The 26,466-nt window shown below is 41.1% G+C and overlaps 1 protein-coding gene and 1 pseudogene across 2 annotated transcripts in view; one reads left to right on the forward strand and one right to left on the reverse strand.

Annotated features, from left to right (window-relative positions):
• The window catches only part of lmtk2 (lemur tyrosine kinase 2), a gene marked incomplete at its 3' end in the record, with an annotated part of 47,281 nt that overhangs the window by 16,744 nt on the left and 4,071 nt on the right, over positions 1-26,466 (forward strand). Inside the window, exons 3-10 of the mRNA XM_084488527.1 lie at positions 569-722; positions 1,305-1,381; positions 3,235-3,353; positions 4,215-4,302; positions 10,809-10,939; positions 22,529-22,613; positions 23,285-23,406; positions 23,809-23,958. Coding sequence (XP_084344653.1) covers positions 569-722; positions 1,305-1,381; positions 3,235-3,353; positions 4,215-4,302; positions 10,809-10,939; positions 22,529-22,613; positions 23,285-23,406; positions 23,809-23,958 — 926 coding nt within the window. The remainder of the gene's footprint in view (positions 1-568; positions 723-1,304; positions 1,382-3,234; positions 3,354-4,214; positions 4,303-10,808; positions 10,940-22,528; positions 22,614-23,284; positions 23,407-23,808; positions 23,959-26,466) is intronic.
• LOC311381171 lies at positions 15,823-20,753 on the reverse strand (annotated as a pseudogene). Its single transcript has 4 exons — positions 20,415-20,753; positions 18,080-18,194; positions 17,629-17,892; positions 15,823-17,215 (listed from the first exon to the last, which is right to left on the reverse strand). The product of its transcript is annotated as an uncharacterized misc_RNA (transcript).

The raw sequence follows: 26,466 nt of genomic DNA on the forward strand, positions 1-26,466 counted from the left end.
TCTTTGTCGTTTCTTCTATTTGTCTCTAACTCATGCTCCAATCTTTCATCGTTTGATGCTTCGGATGTTGTGGATGCAACGGAATATATGATGCATCGTTGCAGCAACATTTAAGATGACCGCGATGCATTCTGCCCGTTCTGCCTCCATGCTTTCTGTGGTCAAACCAAAACAAACTAGAGTGACAGCGGCCGCACTTTTCCCACATTGTTGATTCTGCTGATGTCGGAACGACATCAATGTATGCATATAAAGCATCAAGTGTGAATAAGTGTGAATCACCCTCAGGGTCTAATGCCCTGATATACAAATGCGGCGAAAAAGCGGAGACGGTGAAAACGGCTATAGATGGAGAAACATAGGGAGGGTGCAGCTAGGGAGGTTTTTTTTTTTGTGATTGTTTAGTTTCAAATTATTGCTCTCTTCTGCTCTCTTTACAACTCTCAAATCCTACCTACAGCACGTTTTTAATACAATTGATTATAGCTGTTTTTCCCAAACTAATCCAGCTCAAACCAAACCTCAGTTTTTAAGGCTCAATATTCAACTCTGCCGTTATTTCACTCAGGAATTCGAGGACCATTTTGATGATGAGATAGACTTCACTCCTCCTGCGGAGGACACCCCCTCTATGCAGTCCCCTGTGGAGGTCTACACCCTGGCGGTGCCCCCCGTTGCTCTTCCAGGGCCCCCACACCTCCAGCCACAACCTCACGCCCCAGGTCAATAACATGGATGGACCTTTGCTTTTACTGCCTGTGCAAAAATCATTTAGCATTTCCCAGGGGATAATTATGTATACATGGTTTTCTCAATGGCCAGAAAAATACTTATACTTAACTGTCAATTAAAGAGCTTATTTAACTTGCTTATTAGTTCATATATTGTGACAATAATAGTGTTGGATACATAATAAATAAATGTTTTTTAAACGTAAAAGGTACAAGTGAAACACTACTTACCTTCAAGGAAATTAGTCTTTATTGTCACAGACACAGCTTTCAGTAATTTACTTGTGTCTAAATATAACCAATGCAATATGTGTTAGAGAACTGATGTGTTATCCTTATGCATAGCTAGAAGGGTATACTGTGACGTCCCCCAATCCATCACAAGCCATTCATCTACTTAACTTATTTACTGAAAACATTCACCACTGTGGAAAATCAAGGGATATTCTATAAGCTCCATGAACACCTACCTATCAAAATACCAAACAAAAATTGAACTCAGTCCAAGTAAAACTGAGTAGTCAGTTCCTATTAATCGTTTATGCGTTTATGTTTCCCGATTCTGGTGAACAGATGGGTCTGCTGGTTCTCTGGTGGCCCGACACAGCCTCAGTTATATCCAGGAGATCGGCAACGGCTTGTTTGGCAAGGTGAGTCTCATTATCAACCTTTTTGCAGTGTTGTTACTGAGAAAGAAAATACAACACAAACCAAATGTGTCCATGCTGATCGCATATATCTAGGACAGGGATGGGAAACTTTCATGATAAAGAGGGCCTCAATTTTTCATCATCACCATCAGAGGGCGACATGACCGCTCACTTCAACTAATCGGATATGAGAGAAGCTACAAAATAATTCTAAATATGAACAACATATTTGTATATACGTATGTCTGTATGTTAATTTAACCAATATACATTAATTTCATATTTTCCATGCTCAAATGCATTTTTAACATGTCTATACTCTTGTTAAACAACAAATACAACCAGTTGGTTTTAAAAAAAACAACAGCTACATTAGTGATTAGTATTGTCTTTAGTGAAAAAGGCTAACATACATCATCATTCAATGATGGCCAAAACTGAAAAAGAGTGGCCCAACAGTAAGTGCAACTAGCATCATATTCAGTGCAGTTGTAGTAGTTGTAGTGGCGACTTAAAGGAGAACTCCGGTGATTTTTAACCCCATTATTGTTTTCCTGAGGGTCACCCCATGTTGAGGGAAGTAAAAAAAAAAGACGAAAATTGATTTGACCAAGCCAGAGATCTGTACTGGCTGCCAGCGCTGCGGAATACCTATAACACTAACCTAAGGGGGCAAGCTCTTTATCCGCTTTTGGGGCCTCTAAACACATTCAGAAAACTATTCCAAGACCTGTGTAAGAGGAGTTGGTTCCTTATGAGACACCACCGTGCTCGATTAACTCAAATAGTGTGGCGAAACAGTATAAACTTTGCGTTTTTGCATGGAAACACTCACCGCAGATTACCCCGTTGACATATCCAGAAAGCCCTTACTAGCTGATAGCAGAACGGATGCACGCGGATGCACAGCCACTGGCTGGGAGCGCAGCCGTTCTGCTATCGGCTAGTAAGGGCTGATAGCAGGGTAATGTGTTTAGAGGCCCCAAAAGCGGCCAAAAAAGTGTTTAGAGGCCCCATAAAGAGCTTGCCCCCATAGCGTCATAGCTATTCTGTAGTGCCGGCAGCCAGTGCAGATCTCTGGCTTGGTCGAATCAATTTTCGTCTGGTTTTTTTACTTCCCTCAACATGGGGTGACCCTCAGGAAAACGATAATGGGGTTAAAATTTGCCTGAGTTCTCCTTTAAGTTTAAATATTTCATGACTGATATTGTTTCTAAGTTAACTAGACACATGGGTTTGCCTTTGAATTCTATGAACAAGATACTCTGCTTCCCATCTTGACTGAAAAGTACGGTTTTCTTTTTTTAAATTTATATTATTACATTTTAAATTATCTGTGGGCCACACAGAAATGGGTATGCACGCATACCCATTTGTTTTGATTTTACATTAAACTTGGCTAGGCATTTGGAGAAACCATTTGGTTGAATGAGCTAGATTTTGAAAGTATCTAACCACCCTTTAGGCCTCCCTTCAAAGCCACTCCCCCAAAACACATGACTAGGTTGCTAGCTTAAACAATAGGTCTGCCTAGACTTGTGGAAGACTCTGCTCATGCGCTGAGTTGGTATGTAGGTATACAGACAGCAAAGCCATCCAATCATTTCATTCAGGCTGAATTTACTGGCTTATTACAGGTATGCAACAACCACAGATACAGCATTTATTTTTTTTGCATTTGATTTATTCATTATTGTCGGCATTGTTAAGAGAATTTCAACAAATATGACTTAAAATGCTTCTAAACGATGCTTCTAAAGTACCTACTCTAGCTGATTGTTTGATACATTTGGTTAATTAAATTACGCTTGTTTTAAAAGCATTGTATGTGTTTGCATTGTATGTGTTCCCAGGTGCTTCTCAGTGAGATATACACAGACCCAGGTGTAACCAGGGTTGTGGTCAAGGAGTTGAATGCTAATGCTAGCGCTAAAGAGCAAAACAGCTTCCTGCAGCAGGGGGACCCATACAGGTGAATCATCATCATCATTATCATCATTATACTCACTAGCAGAAACAGATTTGAGGTCTATTGTAAAATGTTAAATCATGCTTCTCTTCTGGTTAGTTTATCATGATGGTGTCTAATCATTATAATATAATTTAAGAGTTTGGTTCCAAAACGCTATAAATCCATTTTGATCAATTTGAGTAAAAGGGTGTGTCATTTTTTTTCCCCAAAATGCAATAAATCCATGACACATTTTTCCCCAAATGCTATAAATCCATTGCATCAAGATGAAATATATATTTTTCAGATTGTAACTGAACATAAAAAAATATCACATATTATATTAGACTATAGAATTTTGGGTTTGACTCCCTGAAGTCCAGATTGAACCGCGACAGGCGAAAGGCATTGTTGCCATTTGAGGATCCAGACTCACGCCGGAGCCCGCCAGAGCTCAGCCACCTATCGCAAACTCTTTAGGATGCCAGCTGCATACAGGGCACTGGCAATTGGTTACAGGACGTGGAATGGTGAGCTGTAATTGGTTGACTGGATTTATGGAAAAGGTGGACTGGCGTTTATCGCAATTTGGGAGAAAACAGGACAGCATAACATCGCGGATATCAGGTTTTGTGGAAAAAATGATATTGGCATATCAATAGTGACCAAATACAGTACTGATTTTGGCACTAACTCATTGAATTTTTATTTTTTTAAATGGCACTTATCACGTTTTGAAACCAAACTCCTCAATTGTTTCTTCTCATGTTAGTAGCGCCCTCTGTCTTTACCGAAGGACATTACATTGAGTTTATCATTATCAAGTCATACATTTCTTTCTAAACCACTGACCTGATTAATAAAAAATGTTTGTTTTTGCAGAGTGCTACAGCACCCAAACATCCTACAATGCTTGGGACAGTGTGTGGAAGCTATTCCCTTCCTGCTGGTCTTTGAATACTGTGAGATGGTAAGGGTCCCCCATATATTTCTTATACTATGTATATGTTTTATTTTTTCATAGTTTGAGATATAAATAGCTCTCTCGATAGGGTTAGGATAAAACTATAACCAAATAATTCCTAGCATTCCTAGTTATTGGTTCCTTTAGTATAGGTAGGTACATATAATCAGTTGTTCCCAAAACATTTTTTCTCCATTCCATTCTCCAATCTCATAATGATTTACACATGTTAGGTTGTATGGGATGAACCTTAATAACCAGCAGTGACATATCTATAATTAATAATAATAATGTCATTCTTCCTTTTGGTCTTACAAGCACCATCCGACCCGTTTTTTTCCGACAGTAGCACGAATTACATTCCGCACCCGAGCCAACCCACTATAAACGGATACCAATGCCCAACACGCACCCGAAGGAAAATTAGAGACATTAGATGGAACGCCGGGGAATTACACTATCTGGTGTTTGGAATGGTGCTTAAGATTGCTATGCAAAAAAAGCACATCATCCACTGTTTTAGTTGACCCCTCCGCTCCTGAATAACATATCCAGTACCGGAGAAGGCTCGCTCACTCACTTGCTGTGCTGGATGCAGGGATGGTGGGGATAAATCTGGCAATCTGAGCAATATTGGGAAATGAGTGCTGTCCCCACCACGATAACACATCAAAAGAGTCATCTTTTAGGTGTTTTGTAATCAATGTAAGCAGCAACTTCGTCCCAATATTGCAGAGCCTCATAACTGGAATCCTCTACGTCCAATAGTCCACTGACACTCAAGCGCACTTCTCGGGTGGGGGCAGCGGGCCGGGGGCACTGCTCAGGCACTGCTCTCCTAATTTTGAAATGCAGGCATATTTTGTAGATGTGTCACTAGTAATGATTTTTTTATTTGCATGTGACTCCTTGAAAACGGTATTCACAAAACCCGCAACCGACCCGCACTGTTCAGGTGTCCGACCCAATCCGCACCCATGTCCGACACAGGACATTATTTTTCATCCATTTCACCCGAATTTTGCGGGCCACCCGTTGGGTGCCCGTGGGTGCCCGTGGGTACCCGAACCCATGCACGGCTCTGATCTATCCATTAACCTATACAACCCACCGTGTTTTAATATTGCTCAGTTGTCATAAGTTATTAATTGATAATTAGCACCTGCTTGTTTTGTGGTCAAAGGTGGAGATTCCTCTAAGCTCACCTGCTCATTAGAACTTTAGACCACATCCAAATTTAGATGTTAGATGTCTCATTTTCATTCATCTCAACTAATTGAGATAACCACTTCTTGCCCACCTGTCACTGGGCTCCAGCACGCCACCTAATTTATTTACTATTTTTCTTGATCTATTCTTAGTGCATGGGTGCTGGGGACCCCCTTCCCCTTCCCCCTTCTCTCCTTCCCCGTCTCCCCCTAAAGAACATAGCGGAGCCCAGCTTAGGACTTCTCACATTCCCGCTTTGCCCCAGTAAAGCAGCAGGCTCCATTTACGCACCACCAGTTGCTGTGTTTGTGAATTTGAGTGGCAAGGGCCAGTTCTATCAATACAAGGCTCATCAATCAAGGGGGACGGCCCCCATAGCAAGTGGGAACCTCTTGGTATTCTGAAAGGGAAAAACTGTATTAAAAGACATTAGGAACTCCTTTTACAATCAAGTTGGATTAAAGGTTTATGTTGTGCTTGTCTGCATGCAAACCACTTAATCATTGACTGAGTTTAAAGAGATAGGTTTTAAATTAATATTTGTCCAAGGGAGTAGAAGTAATGTCGTACAAAATACACTGCACAGTTTTAATGAATGTGAAATCAGATGCTGGAAACTGCAGAAATGTTTTATTATAACATGTCGTAGGTCTTCTTCATTGATCTTTTTTGGGAATCGCAATCAAAATTTTACGAGTTTACATGTTCCAACCTATCATACATTGACCGTACCCCGACTTGAATGTAACTGTTTTTTTCTGTTTTGTAGTAAGAGAAAGGAATAAGGAAATGTTAGTCAAGATTAACCAATCTGATTTTAATATGTACCCAATTCAATAGATATTGAGCTGTTACAGGCAAGGTGCTAAATCCCTAACTTCATCCCCAGAAAGTACACTTAAGCAGTAGAGCTGAGCCCGAATATTTAAATATTCAGATATTCGTTTGTGAGGTAGGTAGGTATTCAAATCTCACTTCAGTATTCGGATATTTGTTTTGTTTTGATGAAAGTAAACAAATGCAAAAAATATTTATATTTTTTGAATTTCTATGCATATTTGGAGACTGTATATGCGTAGAAGGTTAATGTTGAATATCCCAGTGATAAAATATACATGTAAGGGCGTTAATGTTAAATGTCAGATAATGCTTCACGTCAATGCTTCAGTCATCACAATGGACATGGATGACTTATGAATTATAATTTGTTAGTTTCAGATATTCAAACATTATTAGAATATTCCGGTAGGGTTAGGATTCCCAAGCCATCAACTCTGCCGGCCATCATTAATTATGCATTAATCGTTTTAGAAAGGTTTTAATAATGAAGGTATTTAGCAGCTATTTCAATGTTCAAACGACCAAAAGACACCAAAAAACTCTGCCTTCTAATAATAACATTGTGTATTTAATAAACATGAGTAGACATGGTAGTGATCGCTTTCCTTTTATGGCAATCGGTCCCCCACAATAGTATCTGTGATTTATCACCTGGTAAATAGCTCTAGTCCTGCCGTGAAATGTCTTCAAAACATTGTGCAATCCACCTATTTGCTTTGCGATAATTGGAAGTAGGCCTACGCTCATACTTTGGAAACTGTTCAGATACTTTTAGGCTGCATTTAAGCTCAGCCGAACTTCGAACTTGGACTGATGAATGGATCTGAAAGCAACTGACGTGAAATTGTTGATTTGCTATTTTGCATTATTTAAACTACACATTTATTTATCCAATTTAGACAGCGATCAGTTGATAAAAACTTGATCCTGCATCAGTGGCTTCCTCCTGCTACGTTTACAGGCAGTGAAAGATAGGTGCTATGAATGGACTTTTTCTCTTTGTTTTTTTTTATTCACCGAAAATTCAGATATTTGGTTGGAAAACTAACGAATATCCAAAGCTTGAAATTGGCTAGCAAACACATGCGAGGATATTCCCAAGCCCAGAGCAGCATGGACCAGCAAAACCTGCAGAGCTGCTAAGCCCTATAATTTCATTATCTAGCTGATAACAAAGCACACTTGGGCCCCTAGTCCTCCACATGTCTTCAGGGACCCAAGACATGGTCCAGGAATCATCTGATACTGACAAGCAGGTCTCCACATTGTCTTCCACGCCTGTTGTGATGTCTTTTGGCATGTTCCAATATTGCGCAGCTCACCAGGCATCGCAGTTCTGATTAGACTAGTAGACGGGGCGGTTGTCAGCTGTTTGCTGGTTGCTTGGCAGGCATGGAATGACGCCAGACTCTGTTGTTTTCTGGCCAGTCCAATCGAAGGTCTGCAAGTCATCTTGAAAGCTATATAAAACGTTGTATATATGCTTGTGTGTACCAGGATTCTAGTTTTGTGGAACATACGACTGTATTAAGCCTGGTTCCCAATTACATAATTTAAATACTTAAACAGTTATACCATAAAAGAAGTGCCCTCTCATCATCTATAAATCTGACATGAATGACACTATAGAGGTCACACACAAAATAGTAGTGGAAACATGAGACTACCGAGTGTGTGGCGCTAGCTCACCAAAGCTGGCGTTTTGCAATGCTAGCTGTGACAGCTCAGTGATTGATTGTGTTTTTGTTTGCCTTCAAACATTTTCGACACCAGAATACAGCAAGCAACTGGAGCTGGGGTCACGGCTTGCCATGCACCGTGCCATGATTGACAGTCCCCAATGTAGGGCCACCGTGTCAAGCTCCATCCAATCATGATGTGGGTCTCCTTGAAAATAGTGGACGCATCAGTCTCACAAGTATAGTCTATACAGTATAAAGGCGAGGTGGTTCTTCAAGCCATTACCATGGTATTTACTAAATGGCGCATTGTTGACCATGTTGTGCCCATACGAATGTTAACCACTAGATTAACCTTGTGGGTGGAGTTGTCCTTTTCTGGCCCCTGTCTTCTGATAAGCTATTGGCTAGATGGGCAGATTTAGCTCGTTCTCCCCTGGTGTCATTGAAACAAATTAAATAGGAGTTAACAAGGACAGAAACAGCCACTTACACATTCACTGTAAATACATGTTGAAAGGGTATTGTGTTAAGTTGTCAAGGAGGACATTTGGCTAAAATCTATTAAGTTTTATTGTGTTCTGGTGAAGCCCCCATTAAGACAATATTTTATACACACAGTATTTAATACACAGTAAATATACATATTTAGTTATGCAACATGATTCTCAACCAACCTTAGTCTTGAAACAATAAACTCAAACAACAGCGCAGTCCTTTGTTTTCTTTGTTACTCATGTGGTGGTTGGGAGTGGACAGACATGGCATTAGGGAATGGACTGCACCAAGATTCTTTTTGTACCGCTTTTGATTTACAACCCGTGATGTCGCATAGGTTTACCAAGTCGGCTGCTGGGGAGTCATTAAAGGAAATGAAGACAACAGAAGTATCGGTTACAATATGTTTAAGATGGCTCTACCGTGAAGAACCTTTCCAGGAGTGGCCTGTGTGTGACTGTTGGACCTGTATAAGGGTTATCAATCTAGTGTCTAGAACAAGAGTTATAGTTCTCACGTAAGGCCACTGGCATCATAGCTCCTTGCAATTGCATAGCTTAAAGGGGTAGTTCGGAATTCTGGACATCGGACCTCATTTCCATTGGAGACCGTTTTCAGCACGTTTCATTCAGTCTTTCTAGTTGCAGAAATCGTTGGTGCTAGGCTAGCGCAAGTCAATGGGATCTGCTAGCCTGCCATTAAAAACTGTTTTACCCACTCCACAGTACACCCGAGGGAAACCAATTATAACGCCCATCGATGTAAATGTCTGTGTTGATAGAATAATGTTAGAAATAAAACTATCCTTGTATCGCAATGATCACATTACATTTTGAGGGACTACTTTCTCAGCAGCGGCAGAATTTCACTTTCCTCCGGTGTAGCAACCAATTCACTACAGCAGAACGTAAACAGATGCGCACTCAAGGTAATACGGCCGCTGCCGTAGCCTGCTTCCAACTACAGGGATTATAAACTAAATGCAATGCGATCAACACAGACATTTACATATATAGTCTGGCGTAATAATTGGTTTGCCTCGGGTGTACTGTGGAGTGGGTAAAACTGTTTTTATTGGCAGGCTAGCAGATCCCATCGACTTGAGCTAGCCTAGCACCAGCGATCTCTGCGACTAGAAGGACTGAAACATGTTGAAAATGGTCTCCAATGATAAATAACACACTGGCTCACTTGGAAATGAGGTCCGATGTCCAAAATTCCGAACCCCTTTAACACGCTAACACTATATCTTGCATGTGCATCACACACTTAAAACATTCGAGTCATGTAGCTCAACACTCAAACAGAATATGGCTGTTGTATTCTGTGACCTGCTGTGTGTGGTTTTCAGACGGCATGTTTTTGCCAGTGTTCTCCCCTGAGAAAGCTCTCTAGTAAGGGGTGCCAGGGGAGTGCTCCCGCCTTTGTGTGGAACACAATTATGATTGCAACCAGGGAATACTTGGCTTTACCTCTCTCCCTCTATTGGTACGAGATGAGCCTTTTAAAGCGTGAAAAATGTCTTTGCCCGTCACAACGACGATAATAATTAGGATTCTTTACACATGCTTTAGAATAGATAAATGGCCCACAGCACGATAACACCTTGGCCACAAACTGGATGTAATTACACTATACACTATATTCAATATTAATTTGTGTATTGGAACCAGCAGTGCCCAATGAGATTCCCAAGCCGGGGCACGGCTGAGCTTGTTGCCGGGCCAACTAACCCCAGAGTGTCTTTCAACACAAGCTGAGCTTAACCAGTAGAAAAATAGTTTTCTCTGTTCACCCTTTTTTCTGTCGACTTCCCATTGCACCCTTTAGGATGTGCAAATCGAAGATTAAAATCTTAACCAAATTCCCTCTGTGGAAGCAGGTCTATTTGCAGATTAATTTGGGTGGTGCTGAATTAATTACATTTACCCTGTTTATCTTCTTCCACGGGACGCCCAGTTCTTTTTGGCCCTTTCCCATCGGGAAGTCCACCGACCAGAGAGCTGGGTGACTGTATTTATAAATTGCTGTGATACAGCAGAGGGCCCTATTAAACAGCCCTAGCCTTATTTGGTCCGCCCCCACATCAGCAGGAAAGGGAAGCGCTCTGAAGAGGGAGGAAGTGGTGCACTTACCGCCCCCCTGTGGCCTTGCAAAATACATGAGTGAATTTCATCATGATTTTTCTCTAAACAGATAGAACAGAACAACGGTTGTGACTGTATCGTTAATGTTATGATTTTATTTGTAATCAATTTTTTGTTCCGTGTGCTTTTCTTTTCACAGGGAGATCTGCGGGCCTATGTGTCTCAGCAGGATTGGATGTTCAGAAATGCTGAGCTACTGGAGCTACAGAGGATGGCCTGTGAAATTGCTGCTGGAGTCACTCACCTTCACAAACACAACTTCCTGCATAGGTAGCACTTTAAAACTGCAAGCTCTCATGCCAATCTTGCAACTACTTTTGTACGTGCTTTAAGGACAGTTTTGGTACTGCTAGGCAACCGGTTGTGGTAACCTACAACTAATGTAAGATGGCATTTCTGTCTGCCTCTTTATATTAAATGTTTGGTAGTCTTTTTGCAGAGCTCTACCACACCAACCATGTTTGTGGACCAAAAACATTATAAATACGATCCTCAGAAACATTTTAAGCACAAAAGACACATTTATTAAGTTGTTTAAATGATTTTATATTGCGATCCAGGCCTCTTGATAGAATACAAAATGTACTCTTGTCAATTTATAATGCATATTTGACAAATATTGCAAATATTGTATTTTGGACATAATTCACATTAATTTAACATCTATATCCCTTCACCTGTCCCCAAGAAGTCAGGCCCACTGCCTCAAAATCCTTTCCTTGCAACTCACACATTACTGACAAGCTCTAAATGAATCCTTTGTGATCCTCCGACGTTTCTAAAAGGCATAGTTGCCCCAACGTTTCCCTTGTCAGGATCAATGTACTCCAAAAATGGCTTGCCTTTCGAACGCAGGGCTCTTCTGTTTCATTTACATTTTTACCCTAAGCGAGTCGTGATATGTGGCTGTTTGCCGAGTGATTGAGAGGTGGATGGTGGTCAGTGGAGGGTGGTGCTGGTGGTTGTTGGGAACACAGAGACTTGGGACCACCACACAACATTCAACTCATCGACTCTGTTGTGCGTGCTCGGAATAAGCCCAGGGGGGCTCCAATTACACGTCTCTCTCGCATTGCCACCGTATCGACTGTCATCTGCCACAGAGAGATCTGATGATACTGCCCTTTGCATGTAAAGCGATAGCCACATATCAAACTTTTTTTTACACACAATTCAATTTTTTTATACAATTTCAGAAAAGTGCCATGGGTGTTAACCACTGCATTTAACTAATGCATGTGGCGTTTTTTACTATTTCATTTTGATTTCATTACCATTCAGCTTTCCACAAACTATGTTTGTAGATAGATTGACATAGATGAAACAGCAGTGTTCTGTATCGATTCTGCACACTATGTAGGTTAAACATGGAATCCCTTGATACGGGGCTGGCTTACATCTCACTCTGCACTGAGATGGAGTGAACATCCTGTAATACCTCTAGTATGAGCTGGGCAAGGGCTGAATTACACTTTTTCAACACTGCATGAAAGTCGGTTTTTATTACTTCTTTACTGCAGTTAGTCATTACTGCACTTATATCAGCTGGATATTTTTCTGTGAAATGTATTGGGTTTAATCAAGTGATGATAAGATGAATTTATTTATTTATTAATCCCCAAGGGGAAATTCAGTTGTAACAGCAGCACATGTGAGAAGTTAATATTAATATGTGAGAATAAAGTCACAGTACTTCCTGTTTACAATACAGCAGGATAAAAAATAGATGAGTTCTCATGAGTAGTACTTGCACTAGTTATTAACCATACTACATTTCAGGGGCTCATGCCAAACTATCAGTAAGTAATCTAATCTTCTAATAAAGATTTGTATATCTGCTTCTTTTCGGGCCACAAAATCCTATGCAAATTACAATGGTGGATTTTTTTTTACAACATTGTGTTCACTTCATTGCAGTTCTCATCTTCCTTGGGCTATAAAACGCTGTGCTCTGATTGGCTCAGTTTACAGCCAGTGTTACTGTAGGCCGACTTTTCTGCCAAAGGACTGGGCAACTGAGGAGTTTTAAATATCTCTCAATTTATCTTGCAAAGGTTTCAGCCTGCTTGCCCGCTGACGAGGGGCTAGATGTGTGTGAGGGGACAGCCAGTAGTGTCAGCAGAGTGTGTGTGGATATGCATGGGTGTATGTGTGTGGGAGAGGGGGGGGGCAAGGGAGACACAGTCTTGGAACTCATGCTGACGGGCAGAGTGGGCGTGAGTGAGCGACCATGTGTCCCTGACCAGGGCCCTCTTCACAAGAGGCCTGGGTTCCTCTCTGATGCCCTCTGCTGGATGTTCATCCTGTCGAGTGTTTTACCTATAATGGGTTTTTATAGTATGAGGGCTGTGGGAGAACCTTCAGTCACACTAGGTGGGAAGACCTCTCCTGACCGTCGCCTAGGAGGGGTGTACCCTATACTTGTTTCTCTTCGGCCCCGGGGCATAACCGGTGCTGGCCCTCTGTACATGTTAGAGATCCTCGGCTAAGCTCAGTGGAGGAAGATACCTTGCCACCTCAGTCCCTATGGGCCACGAAGCAGCTAACAAGTCTGAACCTCTTTGTATTGCCTCACTCTCCGAACTGGTCACCATCAACCCTTTTGTATCATGCGCTACTTACCTCTTGTGTGAAGGCTGGGAGAACTGTGGGCAGTCGGTCGGGCCCCTACTGGAAAGCCGGATCAATCACAGAGGCACTGATTTAATCGCCTACTACAACACATAGTAAGGTAGTTTTATTTAGATTGAAAACTTGTTTACACAATGATAGAGAAAAGTATGCTCCTTAAAAAGAGCCTAAATGCTAATAGAGTCTTATATATATAACCGTTTTACACAATCCTAGAGGAAAGTATGATTCATTGGAAGAGTCTAAATTCTAAATTCTCATGAGGGGTCCTCGTAAGAGGGCTACATGTTCTTTCCTTGCATGTCTGTTAGAGCCAACAAGTGAGTCTGTTAGACTGCGTGGGCAGTGTTTCGATAAGCTAGATTAATAAGCCAGTTATAAATGAAATATGCTCTGTCCTCACAGTTTGAGTCTGTGTGGGGGCTATTTCAATAAGCTAGATATAAATGAAATATACTCGATCCTCACAGCTTGAGTCTGCGTGGGGGCTATTTCAATAAGCCAGATATAAATGAAATATGCTCGATCCTCGCAGTTTGAGTGCATGGGGGCTATTTCAATAAGATAGATCTAAACAAAATATGCACAATCCTCACAGCTTGAGTCTGTGGGGGATATTTCAGTAAGCTAGATATAAATGAAATATGCTCGGTTCTCACAGCTTGAGTCTGTGTGGGGGCTATTTTAATAAGCTAGAAGGGGGAGAAGAAGTATTCCTCGGGGTCCGATAGAGTCAACGAGTGACTATCAGACCCAGCTACGATAAGCTAGATCGGAGTAAAAAAGGGCAGAAGAAGAGCTGCCGAGAGGGTCCTGGGTGTGCTCTATATATACCAGTCGCCAGCTGACTTATGCGTGCGAAAGCGGGCGTATGAGTCATTGCGATAAAGCTATGTTCCGTTTTCTTCAGGGACAGAGGAGTATGGGGGTTCCTATTTCTACGAGGTATTAGGTACACTTTGTGCTGACGCAGCAGTTCAACAGTTCAATATAATTCACATATGGTAGCACTACTAAAAGCGGAAGTCCAGCTCATATATGGTAGTGCTACTAAAAGTCACGTTTTTTTCCATGGGCAGAGGGGTATGAGGGTTCCTGTTTCTACGAGGTAGTCGGTACACTTAGTGTTGACTCAGCAGTTCAATAGAATTCATATATTGTTGTGCCATTAAAAGCAGTCCTACCCTTAATTGGGCATAGGGAAGCTTAGGGCTAGGTGCGTCAATGTGTGGCCCACAGGCATACAACAATCCCAAGTTCCTAGAACACTCTGCAAGACAATCCTAATGGAGCTGCAAGTGTACCTGGAGCTACATCCTGATGCTGAATGTGTTAAAGTGGAAACATGGCTCTCTGCTTTTTCAGGTTTCTTTTGCGGAAACAGAGATAATGTCGCAGACCTTCAAGGCTAAAAGCAGGGGAAGTGCATGCATTAGGCCACCCACATTGCTAAAGGTCCGTGAGTGAAAACAACAGGCCTTGCGATCTGGGTTTAGTTTTGGTATGTATGGGAAAGCCAATGAGCAATGCTTAATGGCAGAGACACAATGCTTGTCATTCTTAAGGATGATCACAAACAAGCCAGATGAATGTATTCAATCAATCAATCAAGCTTTATTCCGGACACAACGATAGTAGAAAAATACATACAAAGACATACAGACAAATTATAAATATGGTAAGTTAAGAGGTAAATCTCAAAGACCATGCACACTCCATATTCAAATATTTACATAAAGATTATGACGCCAATGGTTCCACAGTGTTCAGGTAAATCTGACTGCACTCATTGCGGGATTCAGTAAAACTTAAATTATGCTATTGCTAGACACAGTTAATCTACACATACATCTGTACATAAGATTCCTGAGTACAGAAGGACAGGATGGAACATCAACATGCACAAAAAGATGACTTGCGCTACTCCATCTTGGCACTTTGAGAAGTAGCCTCATGCCATCATTGTATGCCACATTGAGTTTGTGCATGCTGCTACTTTTGTATCTCTGCCACAAATGTGTACAACGGGGTACAAAAAGCTTTAAATAGTGATACTTTCACAAAGGATGAACACATACCAAATTTTCTAATAATCGTATTAGCTTGTGCATACAACAAACTATACTGTCTATAAATGTCACGGTCATCAGACAGGTCGTCAGTTATGTAATGTCCTAAGTATTTAGCCTCATTGCATATGATGAGGACTGTGCCAGACAGGGAGAAATTTGAAGTAGTCAGTTTCTTATCTGCCTTACTTCTAATAATCATGATGTTACTCTTCTTTGCGTTATATTTGATGTCAAAGTCATAACCATACTGAGAGCACATCCTCAATAGCTGTTGAAGACCAGCACTATATGGGCAAAAGACCACCAAATCATCTGCATACATCAGGTGATTGATGATGCATTCACCAATCATGCAGCCTGTTTTACAGCTGTTTAACAGCTTTGACAATACATCCATATAGATGTTAAAAAGAAAAGGGGATAACAAACTACCCTGCCTGACTCCATTCCTAACTTTAAATGGGTCAGACATGTTGTTACCCCATTTCACAAACATAGACTGATGCCCATACCAGTAAACAAGAATTCTAAAGACTTGGGAACTCCTCTGTTATATAGCTTAAGAAACAATTTCTCATGATTGACACAATCAAAGGCCTTATATATAGGCATATATAGGCATCAATAAAACACATAAATATTGTGGTGTTGGCACTATTATACAAGTCAAGGTTCTCTTTGAATGCAAAAAATGCACATGTCTGTGCCATGTTTAGGTTTGAAGCCAAATTGGTTGTCAGAGGTCAGAGCAAACTCCTCCAACCTATTCAGCAGGATCCTCTCTAAGACCTTTGACAGGATGTTAGCTAAAGTTATGGGTCAGTAGTTATTCAGAGAGTTTATCTTACCTGCCTTATCTTTAATAATGAGCTGTAATATAATGGATAGCATTGAATTGGGTAAAAATCCATGAACTAAAAAGTCAGTGAAACACATAGAAAGTAATGGACAGTTTCCTGCCTGTATTTCAAATGCTCAGCAGTGATCTTATCTGTACCACATGCCTTATTGTCTTTCAGTGACATGATTGCATTATTTATCTCTTGTGGGGAGACAATCACATTCTCATTATGTATTTCACCCACTACAAAGGTGTTACTTTTGACACCGTTTAACAGCTCACTGTAGTGCTCCTGCCATAGCTTGGTAACTTCTTTGACATCACTGACACCATCAATATATAGTAGTAGTATAGTTGGTGATGATGTTTTACATTTATTTATTGTCTTGATTTCTTTCCAAAATTCCTTGAGATTATTATTTTGCAGCTTCCTTGCAAGAGAGTCAGACCTCAAAGTATTTTCATTTGTCTTTATAAAACGTAAGGCATATTTAAAATTAGCATTTGCCCTTTTCTTATTTTCAAATAAGGGGCCTTGCCTGTTTTTACCTGCATCAGCCCATACTTTCAAAGCCCTTCTAGCCTCTGCATGAAGCTCTCTTTCAAAATCATTCCAGCCTGGCTTGATACTGTGCGAGCTAGTTTTACACAGTGGCCTGCTTGAGGCAAGGAGGGACTTCACAATATTCTCATACATATCACATAACTCAGTGCTATGCTGAGGGTTCTTGCAGTTAATATCAAGGCATGAGATAGCATCTCTTGATACATATACGTTACTAAGCATGGTGTCCGACTGATTACTGTAGTCAAATAGATCTTTTTCAGACAGGTTATCCCATGCTATTTTCCCCATACTCATGTTATTATCTACCGGTATCTGGGCAGGTACGCAGTCCATATTCACAAACAAGGAGAAAGGTACATGATCTGTAGTGACAAATTCATAATTCGTATTGACAGAACAGCCGTAAAAAGTGAGCACATGGTTTATTCTGGTCTCTTACCAATTTCCTTCTGTCATATGTTACCCGGTTAACTGCAACTTATGTTAATTAATATGTAAGGGATAATGTATAGAACGCTGATCATTATCGCTTATTTTCGATAAAGACCAGCAACGTTCTATACATTATCCCGCTTACTTCATTCAATTCATGGGACAACACTTAAGAAATGATACACAGCCATGTCTAAACTGCTGGCACCAAAAGTGAGTACACGCCTAAGTGAAAATGTTGGGCATGGAGTTCACCAGAGCTTCACACGTTGCCACTGGAATCCTCTTCCACTCATCCTTGATGACATCACGATGCAGATGGATGTTAGAGACGTTGAGCTCCTCCACCTTCCGTTTTAGGATGCTCAATAGGGTTTAGGTCTGGAGTCATGCTCAGCCAGTCCATCACCTTTACCCTCAGCTTCTTTAGCACAGCAGTGGTCGTCTTGGAGGTGTGTTTGGGGGTCGTTATCCTGCTGGAATACTGCCCTGCGGCCCAATTTCCAAAGAAAGGGGATCATGCTCTGCTTCAGTATTTCAGAGTACATGTTGGCATTCATGGTTCCCTCAATGAACTGTAGCTCCCCAGTGCCAGCAGCACTCATGCAGCTCCAGACCATGACACTCCCACCACCATGCTTGACTGTAGGCAAGACACACTTGTCTTTGTACTCCTCACCTGGTTGCCGCCACACACGCTTGACACCATCTGAACCAAATAAGTTGACCTTGGTCTCATCAGACCACAGGACATGGTTCCAGTACTACATGTCCTTAGTCTGCTTGTCTTCAGCAAACTGTTTGCTGGCTTTCTTGTGCATCATTTTTAGAAGAGGCTTCTTTCTGGGGACGACAGCCATGCAGACCAATTTGATGCAGTGTGCGGCGTATGGTCTGAGCACTGACAAGCTGACCCCCCACCCCTTTAACCTCTGCAGCAATGTTGGCAGCACTCCTACGTATATTTTCCAAAGACAACCTCTGGATATGACACTCAGCATGATCAGAGGCAGAGCATGATCCCCTCTCTCTCCCCCTTTCTTGGACCGCCAAAGATAAGGTTGGGGGTGCAAAAACCCCTCAATATTGAAACGAAATGAACCTGCACGATTAGTTTTCTGTCCCATTAAATAAAGCAAACGTGATAGAACGCTGTGCTGAGTGATAGAACGCTGTGCTGAGTGATAGAATGCTGTGCTGCGCTGCGTTAGCACCCTGCCACCTCCCTCCCCCTCTCTCTGCCCCACCAATCGTTCTAAAGCATCGCTGGCAACATTCCTGACATACCAATGGTTGGCAGAGCGCCAAATGATTGACAGGTTGAATATGTCAGGGAGCAGATCAGGCTTACAACCGTGTGAGGACATACAAGAAGAGGAAATGTACGTGCATTGTAATGCCCACAACATGAACCTTGCCTTTCAAGATGCCGTTACAAAAGTTAACATATGCCGAGATGCGATGAAGACAGAAAGTGAAAGAGCAGGGCCCGGTTTTCCGATAACGTCCACTCGCGCTACGAACACTCCTACGTTTAGACTTATCAAAGTTGTTTACCTCTAAAGCCGTGGTTCCCGAACGGTCTCTTAGGAGTCTTCTTAGGAAACACTCCTTACGTCGATCGTAAACGGCGCTGTCCAGAAAGAACGTGCTGAAATCGAATGCTCAGATCAATTTTCCATTTCATGCGCAGGTGCATGACAGCGTTCTAAAAAATATTGCAGTCTTTGCGAATAAAACATTTCTCGAAATCCTTCTAGTAGGCCTAAACATTTATTTAACCATGGGCGAACATTGCATAGATACACTGATTTAAAAGAAATATAGAAAATATATAAACAGCGGAGGAGATTGAGACAATTACATCCTTAATTACATCTGTCGCAGCCATTAGTGAGGCTATTGATTTTTTGTTTACAAAGGTGCCTGACTTATTATTTATGAAAATATACATTTGGAAAAGAAAGCTACATTTTGAATAGTTTATTTAGCTTATTATATAATGCTGAGACTGCTTTGCTCTTTGCTACCTGTCTGTGTGCGGGCTTTGCGCACCGTCAAGGGAAAGAGGTTGAAAAAAGTTAATTCTGTTCACTCGTTGCTTATAATGGTTTATTCGTTTCCCAGTATCATTTCCTTAATTTAGAAGACGGTTTTGTTCATTTTTGATTTGTAAAATTAATATAATTTTTTGAAGTTGCGAATTTTTGAAATTATTGGAAGTGAGTCAAGCTGACCTTGCCTGCTGTACCGTATATGTACTGTACTGTATATTGGTGAAACACAACACTGCCAATGTGGCAGTTCCATGCGCAACTGGGATTTCTAAAGGTTACTGTAGTGGCAGTGACTAGCGTCAGGAGCTGAAAAATCACTACGGTAGAGCTAAGAAGGTTGTACGAGTGCTTCAGACCAACCTTACCAACGAACAGTGATGGACTGGACGGTCTGGCATTTGGGCAGATGCCAGAAGGGCCGCGGCGTCTCGTGGGCCGCAGCCTCTCGTGGGGCGTTTGGGCCGGCCAATCACGGAGCAGCATGCTTGTCGGGTTCGCGTAGCCCATTCTCCACAAAGGCGGCCGCAGTTTAGTTTAGTTTTACAAATCAAGAGTAGGCCTGATTTGACTAATTGGCTTTGCATCCTTTCCTTCTGCCCTTCTGCCCTTGCCCAGCAAGACGTGCTGCCCACCAGCTTTCAAAGTACAATGCTGCCACTGGTGGATTTGTATCAATTTTATTCACATAATTATCCCTCCCTGCCATTTTGTAGTTCACCAAAACACCCTGAAACAACTTGATTCTCACACACTTATGCCACTAACAGTGCAAGCAGGCCAATGGCAACCAAGCACACAGTCCTTCCTCCCTCACTTTAAAAACCACCAGCCGCCACTGATGTGTATGTATATATATATTTATGTATATGTATATATATATATATATATATATACACACACACACACACACACACACACACACACACACACACACACACACACACAGTGGGAAGAAGTATTTGATACACTGCCGATTTTGCAGGTTTTCCCACTTACAAAGCATGTAGTGGTCTGTAATTTTTATCATAGGTACACTTCAATTGTAAGTGACGGAATCTAAAACAAAAATCGAGAAAATCACATTGTATGATTTTTAAGTAATTAATTACTTAATACTTTTAAAGAAACCTTTGTTTGCAATTACAGAGATCAGACGTTTCCTGTAGTTCTTGACCAGGTTTGCACACACTGCAGCAGGGATTTTGGCCCACTCCTCCATACAGATCTTCTCCAGATCCTTCAGGTTTCGGGGCTGTCGCTGGGCAATACAGACTTTCAGCTCCCTCCAAAGATTTTCTATTGGGTTCAGGTCTGGAGACTGGCTAGGCCACTCCAGGACCTTGAGATGCTTCTTACGGAGCCACTCCTTAGTTGCCCTGGCTGTGTGTTTCGGGTTGTTGTCATGGTGGAAGACCCAGCCACGACCCATCTTCAATGCTCTTACTGAGGGAAGGAGGTTGTTGGCCAAGATCTCGTGATACATGTTCCCCATCCATCCTCCCCTCAATACGGTGCAGTCGTCCTGTCCCCTTTGCAGAAAAGTATCCCCAAAGAATGATGTTTCCACCTCCATGCTTCACTGTTGGGATGGTGTTGTACTCATCCTTCTTCTTCCTCCAAACACGGCAGAGTTTGGACCAAAAAGCTCTATTTTTGTCTTATCAGACCACATGACCTTCTCCCATTCCTCTTCTGGATCATCCAGATGGTCATTGGCAAACTTCAGACGGGCCTGGACATGTGCTGGCTTGAGCAGAGGGACCTTGCGTGCGCTGCAGGATTTTAATCCATGAAGGCGTAGTGTGTTACTAATAGTTTTCTTTAAGACTGTGGTCCCAGCTCTCTTCAGGACATTGACCAGGTCCTGCCGTGTAGTTCTGGGCTGATCCCTCACCTTCCTCATGATCATTGATGCCCCACGAGGTGAGATCTTGCATGGAGCCCCAGACCAAGGGAGATTGACCGTCGTCTTGAACTTCTTCCATTTTCTAATAATTGCGCCAACAGTTGTTGCCTTCTACCAAGCTGCTTGCCTATTGTCCTGTAGCCCATCCCAGCCTTGTGCAGGTCTACAATTTTGTCCCTGTTGTCCTTACACAGCTCTCCGGTCTTGGCCATTGTGGAGAGGTTGGAGTCTGTTTGATTGAGTGTGTGGACAGGTGTCTTTTATACAGGTAATGAGTTCAAACAAGTGCAGTTACAGGTAATGAGTGGAGAACAGGAGGGCTTCTTAAAGAAAAACTAACAGGTCTGTGAGAGCCGGAATTCTTACTGGTTGGTAGGTGATCAAATACTTATATCATGCAATAAAATGCTAATTAATTATTTAAAAATCATACAATGTGATTTTCTAGATTTTTGTTTTTGAGTCCGTCACTCACAGAAGTGTTCCTATGATAAAAATTACCTCTACATGCTTTGTAAGTGGGAAAACCTGCAAAATCGGCAGTGTATCAAATACTTGTTCTCCACACTGTATATATGTGTATATGTATATATGTATGTGTATATATATATATGTGTGTATATACGTTTGTGTGTGTTAGTGCTGTCAAACGATTAAAATATTTAATCATGATTAATCGCATTAATGTCATAGTTAACTCGCAATTAATCGCACATTTTTATCTATTCTAAATGCCCATGATCTCTTTTTATCCCATTATTTTATTTTTATTTTTCTCATTTTAATGCTCTTATCAACATGGAAAAGTGGATCGGCTTGCTTTGTGCAAATGTTTTTTTTTGTGAAAACAACATATACTGTAGTGTTCAATTTCACACTAACATTCTCACTTGGAGAAAATAATAATAAAAATAATATTTTTTATAATATGAAAACGGAATTTTTATATAATTTATACTATATTCAGAATCACAGTTTAAGTTTCATACTGCTTCATTTTCAGTTGGTTTCATTGATTTACGTTGAAGCTAGAGCATGAGGACGTTCAGGCAGTGTTGCCAGATTGGGTTGTCTTTCCTGCCGAATTGGGCTACCTTTAGCGATTGAGCGTGAGGACGTTCAGCATGTGTTGCCAGATTGGGCGTTTTTTCCCACAGATTAAAGAACGTTAATCTCGCAATAAAAAAATGTATGCAGTTAAAATGGTTTTGTGTTAACACCGTTAATAACGTGTTTAACTGACAGCACTAATATATATATATATATATGTGTATATATATATATGTGTGTGTGTATATATGTATGTGTATATATATATGTATATGTGCTTTTCTCCCTTTTTCCTTCTCTAGTGATTTGGCCCTGAGGAACTGTTATTTGACTGTGGATTTGACTGTTAAAGTGGGAGACTATGGGATCGGGCCACACCGATACAAAGTAAGCACATACATTTCATGGTTATAGTACTTAGTTATGTAGCATCTTATCCTATCTATCTTTGTTGTGCTTTGCACTTGGTTCTATGAACATCCTTACTGCACCGACAGCAGTATTTTTTTTTCACTTTCTGATGACAAATGTACTGATAGTAAGTCGCTTGGATAAAGGTGTCTGCTAAATGTCCTAAATGTAAATGTCATGGTAATGCCCAATAATCATTCCCATTCATAACTTTCAGATGAAGTGGTTGATTTTCACCAGTCCTTATTAAATACTTCTGGACTTTGGAGTTGTTGTTGCGGGGGAAGAAATCGTAAAACTTGTCAATGTTCCACCCGACCCCCTATGGCACTGTAACTTGATACATTGCATAAGTGATTCTGTTGGTTCCATTAATTTAATACTGGAGCTATATCCATTTCTCTGTCTGAATTCAATGCATGTGATTTAAGGTCATTGTGTGTGTGTGTGTGTGTGTGTGTGTGTGTGTGTGTGTGTGTGTGTGTGTGTGTGTGTGTGTGTGTGTGTGTGTGTGTGTGTGTGTGTGTCACACCAACTTGTGGTTCCAGTGATCCCTAGTAACCACGTAGTAGGCGGTTCAAAGTAAAAGTAATATATAAGAAACAGATCATACTATTAAATACTATGTCTTCAATTTGACACACTAGGAAGATTACATCGTCACGGAGGATGATGTGTTTGCCCCTCTTCGCTGGTTGGCTCCTGAGCTGGTGGGGGAGCGCTATGGGGGAGTGGTCACCACGGAGCAGACCAAGCACAGTAATGTGTGGTGAGTACTGATCTCCACCACGCTGTGTAGTACACTCGTTCAAACATTAGGAGTGTAAGGAAATAACCATTGTTTTAAAAGACTAAAATTGTGTGTTAAAGCACATCTGATGTCTTATAGAATCGTTTTTTATTATTATTGGTAGTCAACAAGAATTTTGCAATATGTCAATCAAAACACATTTCATGTCAACATTTTAAATTAACTATGAATCTACATATAGAGCTCTTACCCTGCATTAGAATAATGTGAATATCTTGAAAGGCTTTCCAAAACTGGTTCACAGTCGTTGGTCATTCTTGCTCGAAAACAGTAATTTCCTCATTGGAAAATGCTGCTGCAGTGTCGTCACACCTGAGGATACGAAGAAACATTCATCAGTGCTGATGGTTCTGTGTTCAGGGCTATTGGGGTGACACTGTGGGAGCTGTTTGAGAATGGAGCTCAGCCCTATTCCCATCTGTCCGACCGGGAGGTCCTCAACCATGTCATCAAGGAGCAGCAGATCAAGCCTTTCAAACCCCAGCTGGAGCTTCCTTACTCTGACAGATGGTGAGGGATCTGCCCAGCAATGATGCATTGAACCACTGGTTAATAGGGGGTAGGATAGTATATTGGTAAGTCAATAACCAAAATGGTTGAAAAAACAAATAAGCTACAATTTTACTGAGCATGAAATGAATGGACATTATCTTTTTTCATTAAAATTACTGTCAGTCTGGCACTGCATGGTGATGAATCTCAAACCCAGGATTTGTAGCCTGCAAACTGCAGTAGTGAGGGTGAGAGTAGGTTCACTCAAATGACTCAATGCATCTCCTTTGCACTCCTTGGGCCCTATCTTGCGCCCGGCGCAATTGACTTTCTACACCGACGCATGTGTCGTTGCTAGTTTGCACCCGGCGCAAAGCTGATCTAATGATATTTGGTGCTATTTTACTGATCTAAGCATTGCGCCAGTGCAATTGCGCAGCTGACCGGGAAATACCTAGTCTGGATTGTGGAAACATTTTTTTTCAATAGGGCTGCATGAATGAACACAGTAGAGTAGGCTATGCCATGCGTTTAAATAATAATAATAATAATAAATTCGAGCAAAGTATATTCCAGCCTCCCAAAACAAAATCTCGTTTTAAAATCTTGTAACAGCTGATACAGCGGTAAGTTATACTTTTAAATCAATGCATCTGCAAACACCATACAGCAAACACATCTTTTCTTGACACAGACATTGTTTACAAGACCATATCTTTCGGGATTGATGAGTATTTGATCATGAGAAAACATCGTCTTACCGCGAGTGAGTGTTTAAAAGAATGAATGAATGCGGGTAATGCTTGGTGTGCGTGTGTGTGCGCACCCATCTGTTTAAACACATGCAAACTAAACACGTAACACATAATACAGTCCATGGAGTATATGTATATTAACGGGGGGACACATGCATATTATGAACATGTTGATAACGATAATGTATACAATACATTTACATGACAAATCAGTGTTTCTGAAGTTGGAGGAGAAAACGCTATTCCATGTGTGAATTATGCCTATTATTTGGCCATAAACTGAGCCATTTGAAGTTTGAAATTCATGTGGTCATGCATCTGTCTCAGTGGAGACTGCAAACGCGCTGTCAAAATATTAACTCGCCAAGTCAAATGCGCTGGGTCTTAAAGGGGATGGCAGGTGGAACTCTCATTGGTTTATTGCACGTTATGCCCAAAACACGCCTACAGGTTTCAGCCCAACCCTTTTTAGATTTGCGCTGGGTGCAAAGCTCATTTATCTCGCCGTCATAATAGCAACAGCGCCGTAGAACCGCCCACAAAGTACTTTGACTTTGCGCCTTGACGTCTGCGTTTTAGACCGTCTAACTAGGGCCCCTTATGTTTTGAGTTTTTTTCCTGTGTTATCGTGAGTGTGGGGATTGAGATATTTATTGTGTTGCATGTATGGAGCATAACGGTGACTGCCCCCTTTTTTAACAGCTTTGGTTCCGAAAGTAATTTTCCCATTCATTTTCACCGTCCACTATTCGTAAAATCGTTATATGAAGAATTTTAAGCCTTGAACCAAGCCAATCGTTCGTCAACGAAGTCGTGACCATAAAACGTTTGATTCGGGGCAAAAAATAATTTGGAAAACGGAAGAAAAGGCAAAGGTAAAAGACTGTATCAATTATTTTTGTGAACGAGTGAAGGAACTCCTTATCCCATAAACCATTTCGCAATGGTTCCAACCCAATAGTTTTGTGTGTTTCTTACATCTTATAACCTTTGTCATTGTGTGTGTGTGTGTGTGTGTGTGTGTGTGTGTGTGTGTGTGTGTGTGTGTGTGTGTGTGTGTGTGTGTGTGTGTGTGTGTGTGTGTGTGTGTGTGTGTGTGTGTGTGTGTGTTTCATATAGTTCATAGTCTTGTCATCGACATGGTACGTCACTTTGTTGCTGACTGCAGTCACTCGTTTTTAATACATGTGAATTCAGTCTCTAATTCCAATTATTCCGTATTCCAACGTATTCATTAAACATTATGTATTCCTATCTTTTAAATTACCAATGTTACTAAAAAGCACTGCTAGTGATATATCATATATTTCTACTTTTATTTTTAATCATATATTCTATATCTACATATTTTTCAACATGTAGAGCTCATTTCCTCTACAGCTCTAACTTTCCATTCATCATAAGGGAAGTCATGGTTGCTGCGGTAAGCGATTGGGTTCATTGACTGTAGTCATCCACGGCTTGACTTTTGTGGGTGCAGTAAACGTTTCCTGGTAACAGTGAGCTCCACCAATCAGAGACGTTGTGTCACACGTTACGATTATGGGTAGTTTAGTGGATTCAAAGATATTGCGAATAAAACGTGTTTTTCTAAAATACTAGATGTTGCCCTGTTTAACTTGTGGCTTCTACAGGAGCAAAACCCATCGTGGTACATATCATTTGGATGGTTACGACATTATGGCTTTTAATGAAAATCTCTGATGAAAATGAATGGGATTTTTACTTCCAGAACCATACTGTTGCATTATATTGTATCTATTGCCAAGTT

The sequence above is a fragment of the Micromesistius poutassou genome, assembly GCF_964030765.1.
Source record: "Micromesistius poutassou genome assembly, chromosome: 1".
Lineage (NCBI taxonomy): Eukaryota > Metazoa > Chordata > Actinopteri > Gadiformes > Gadidae > Micromesistius > Micromesistius poutassou.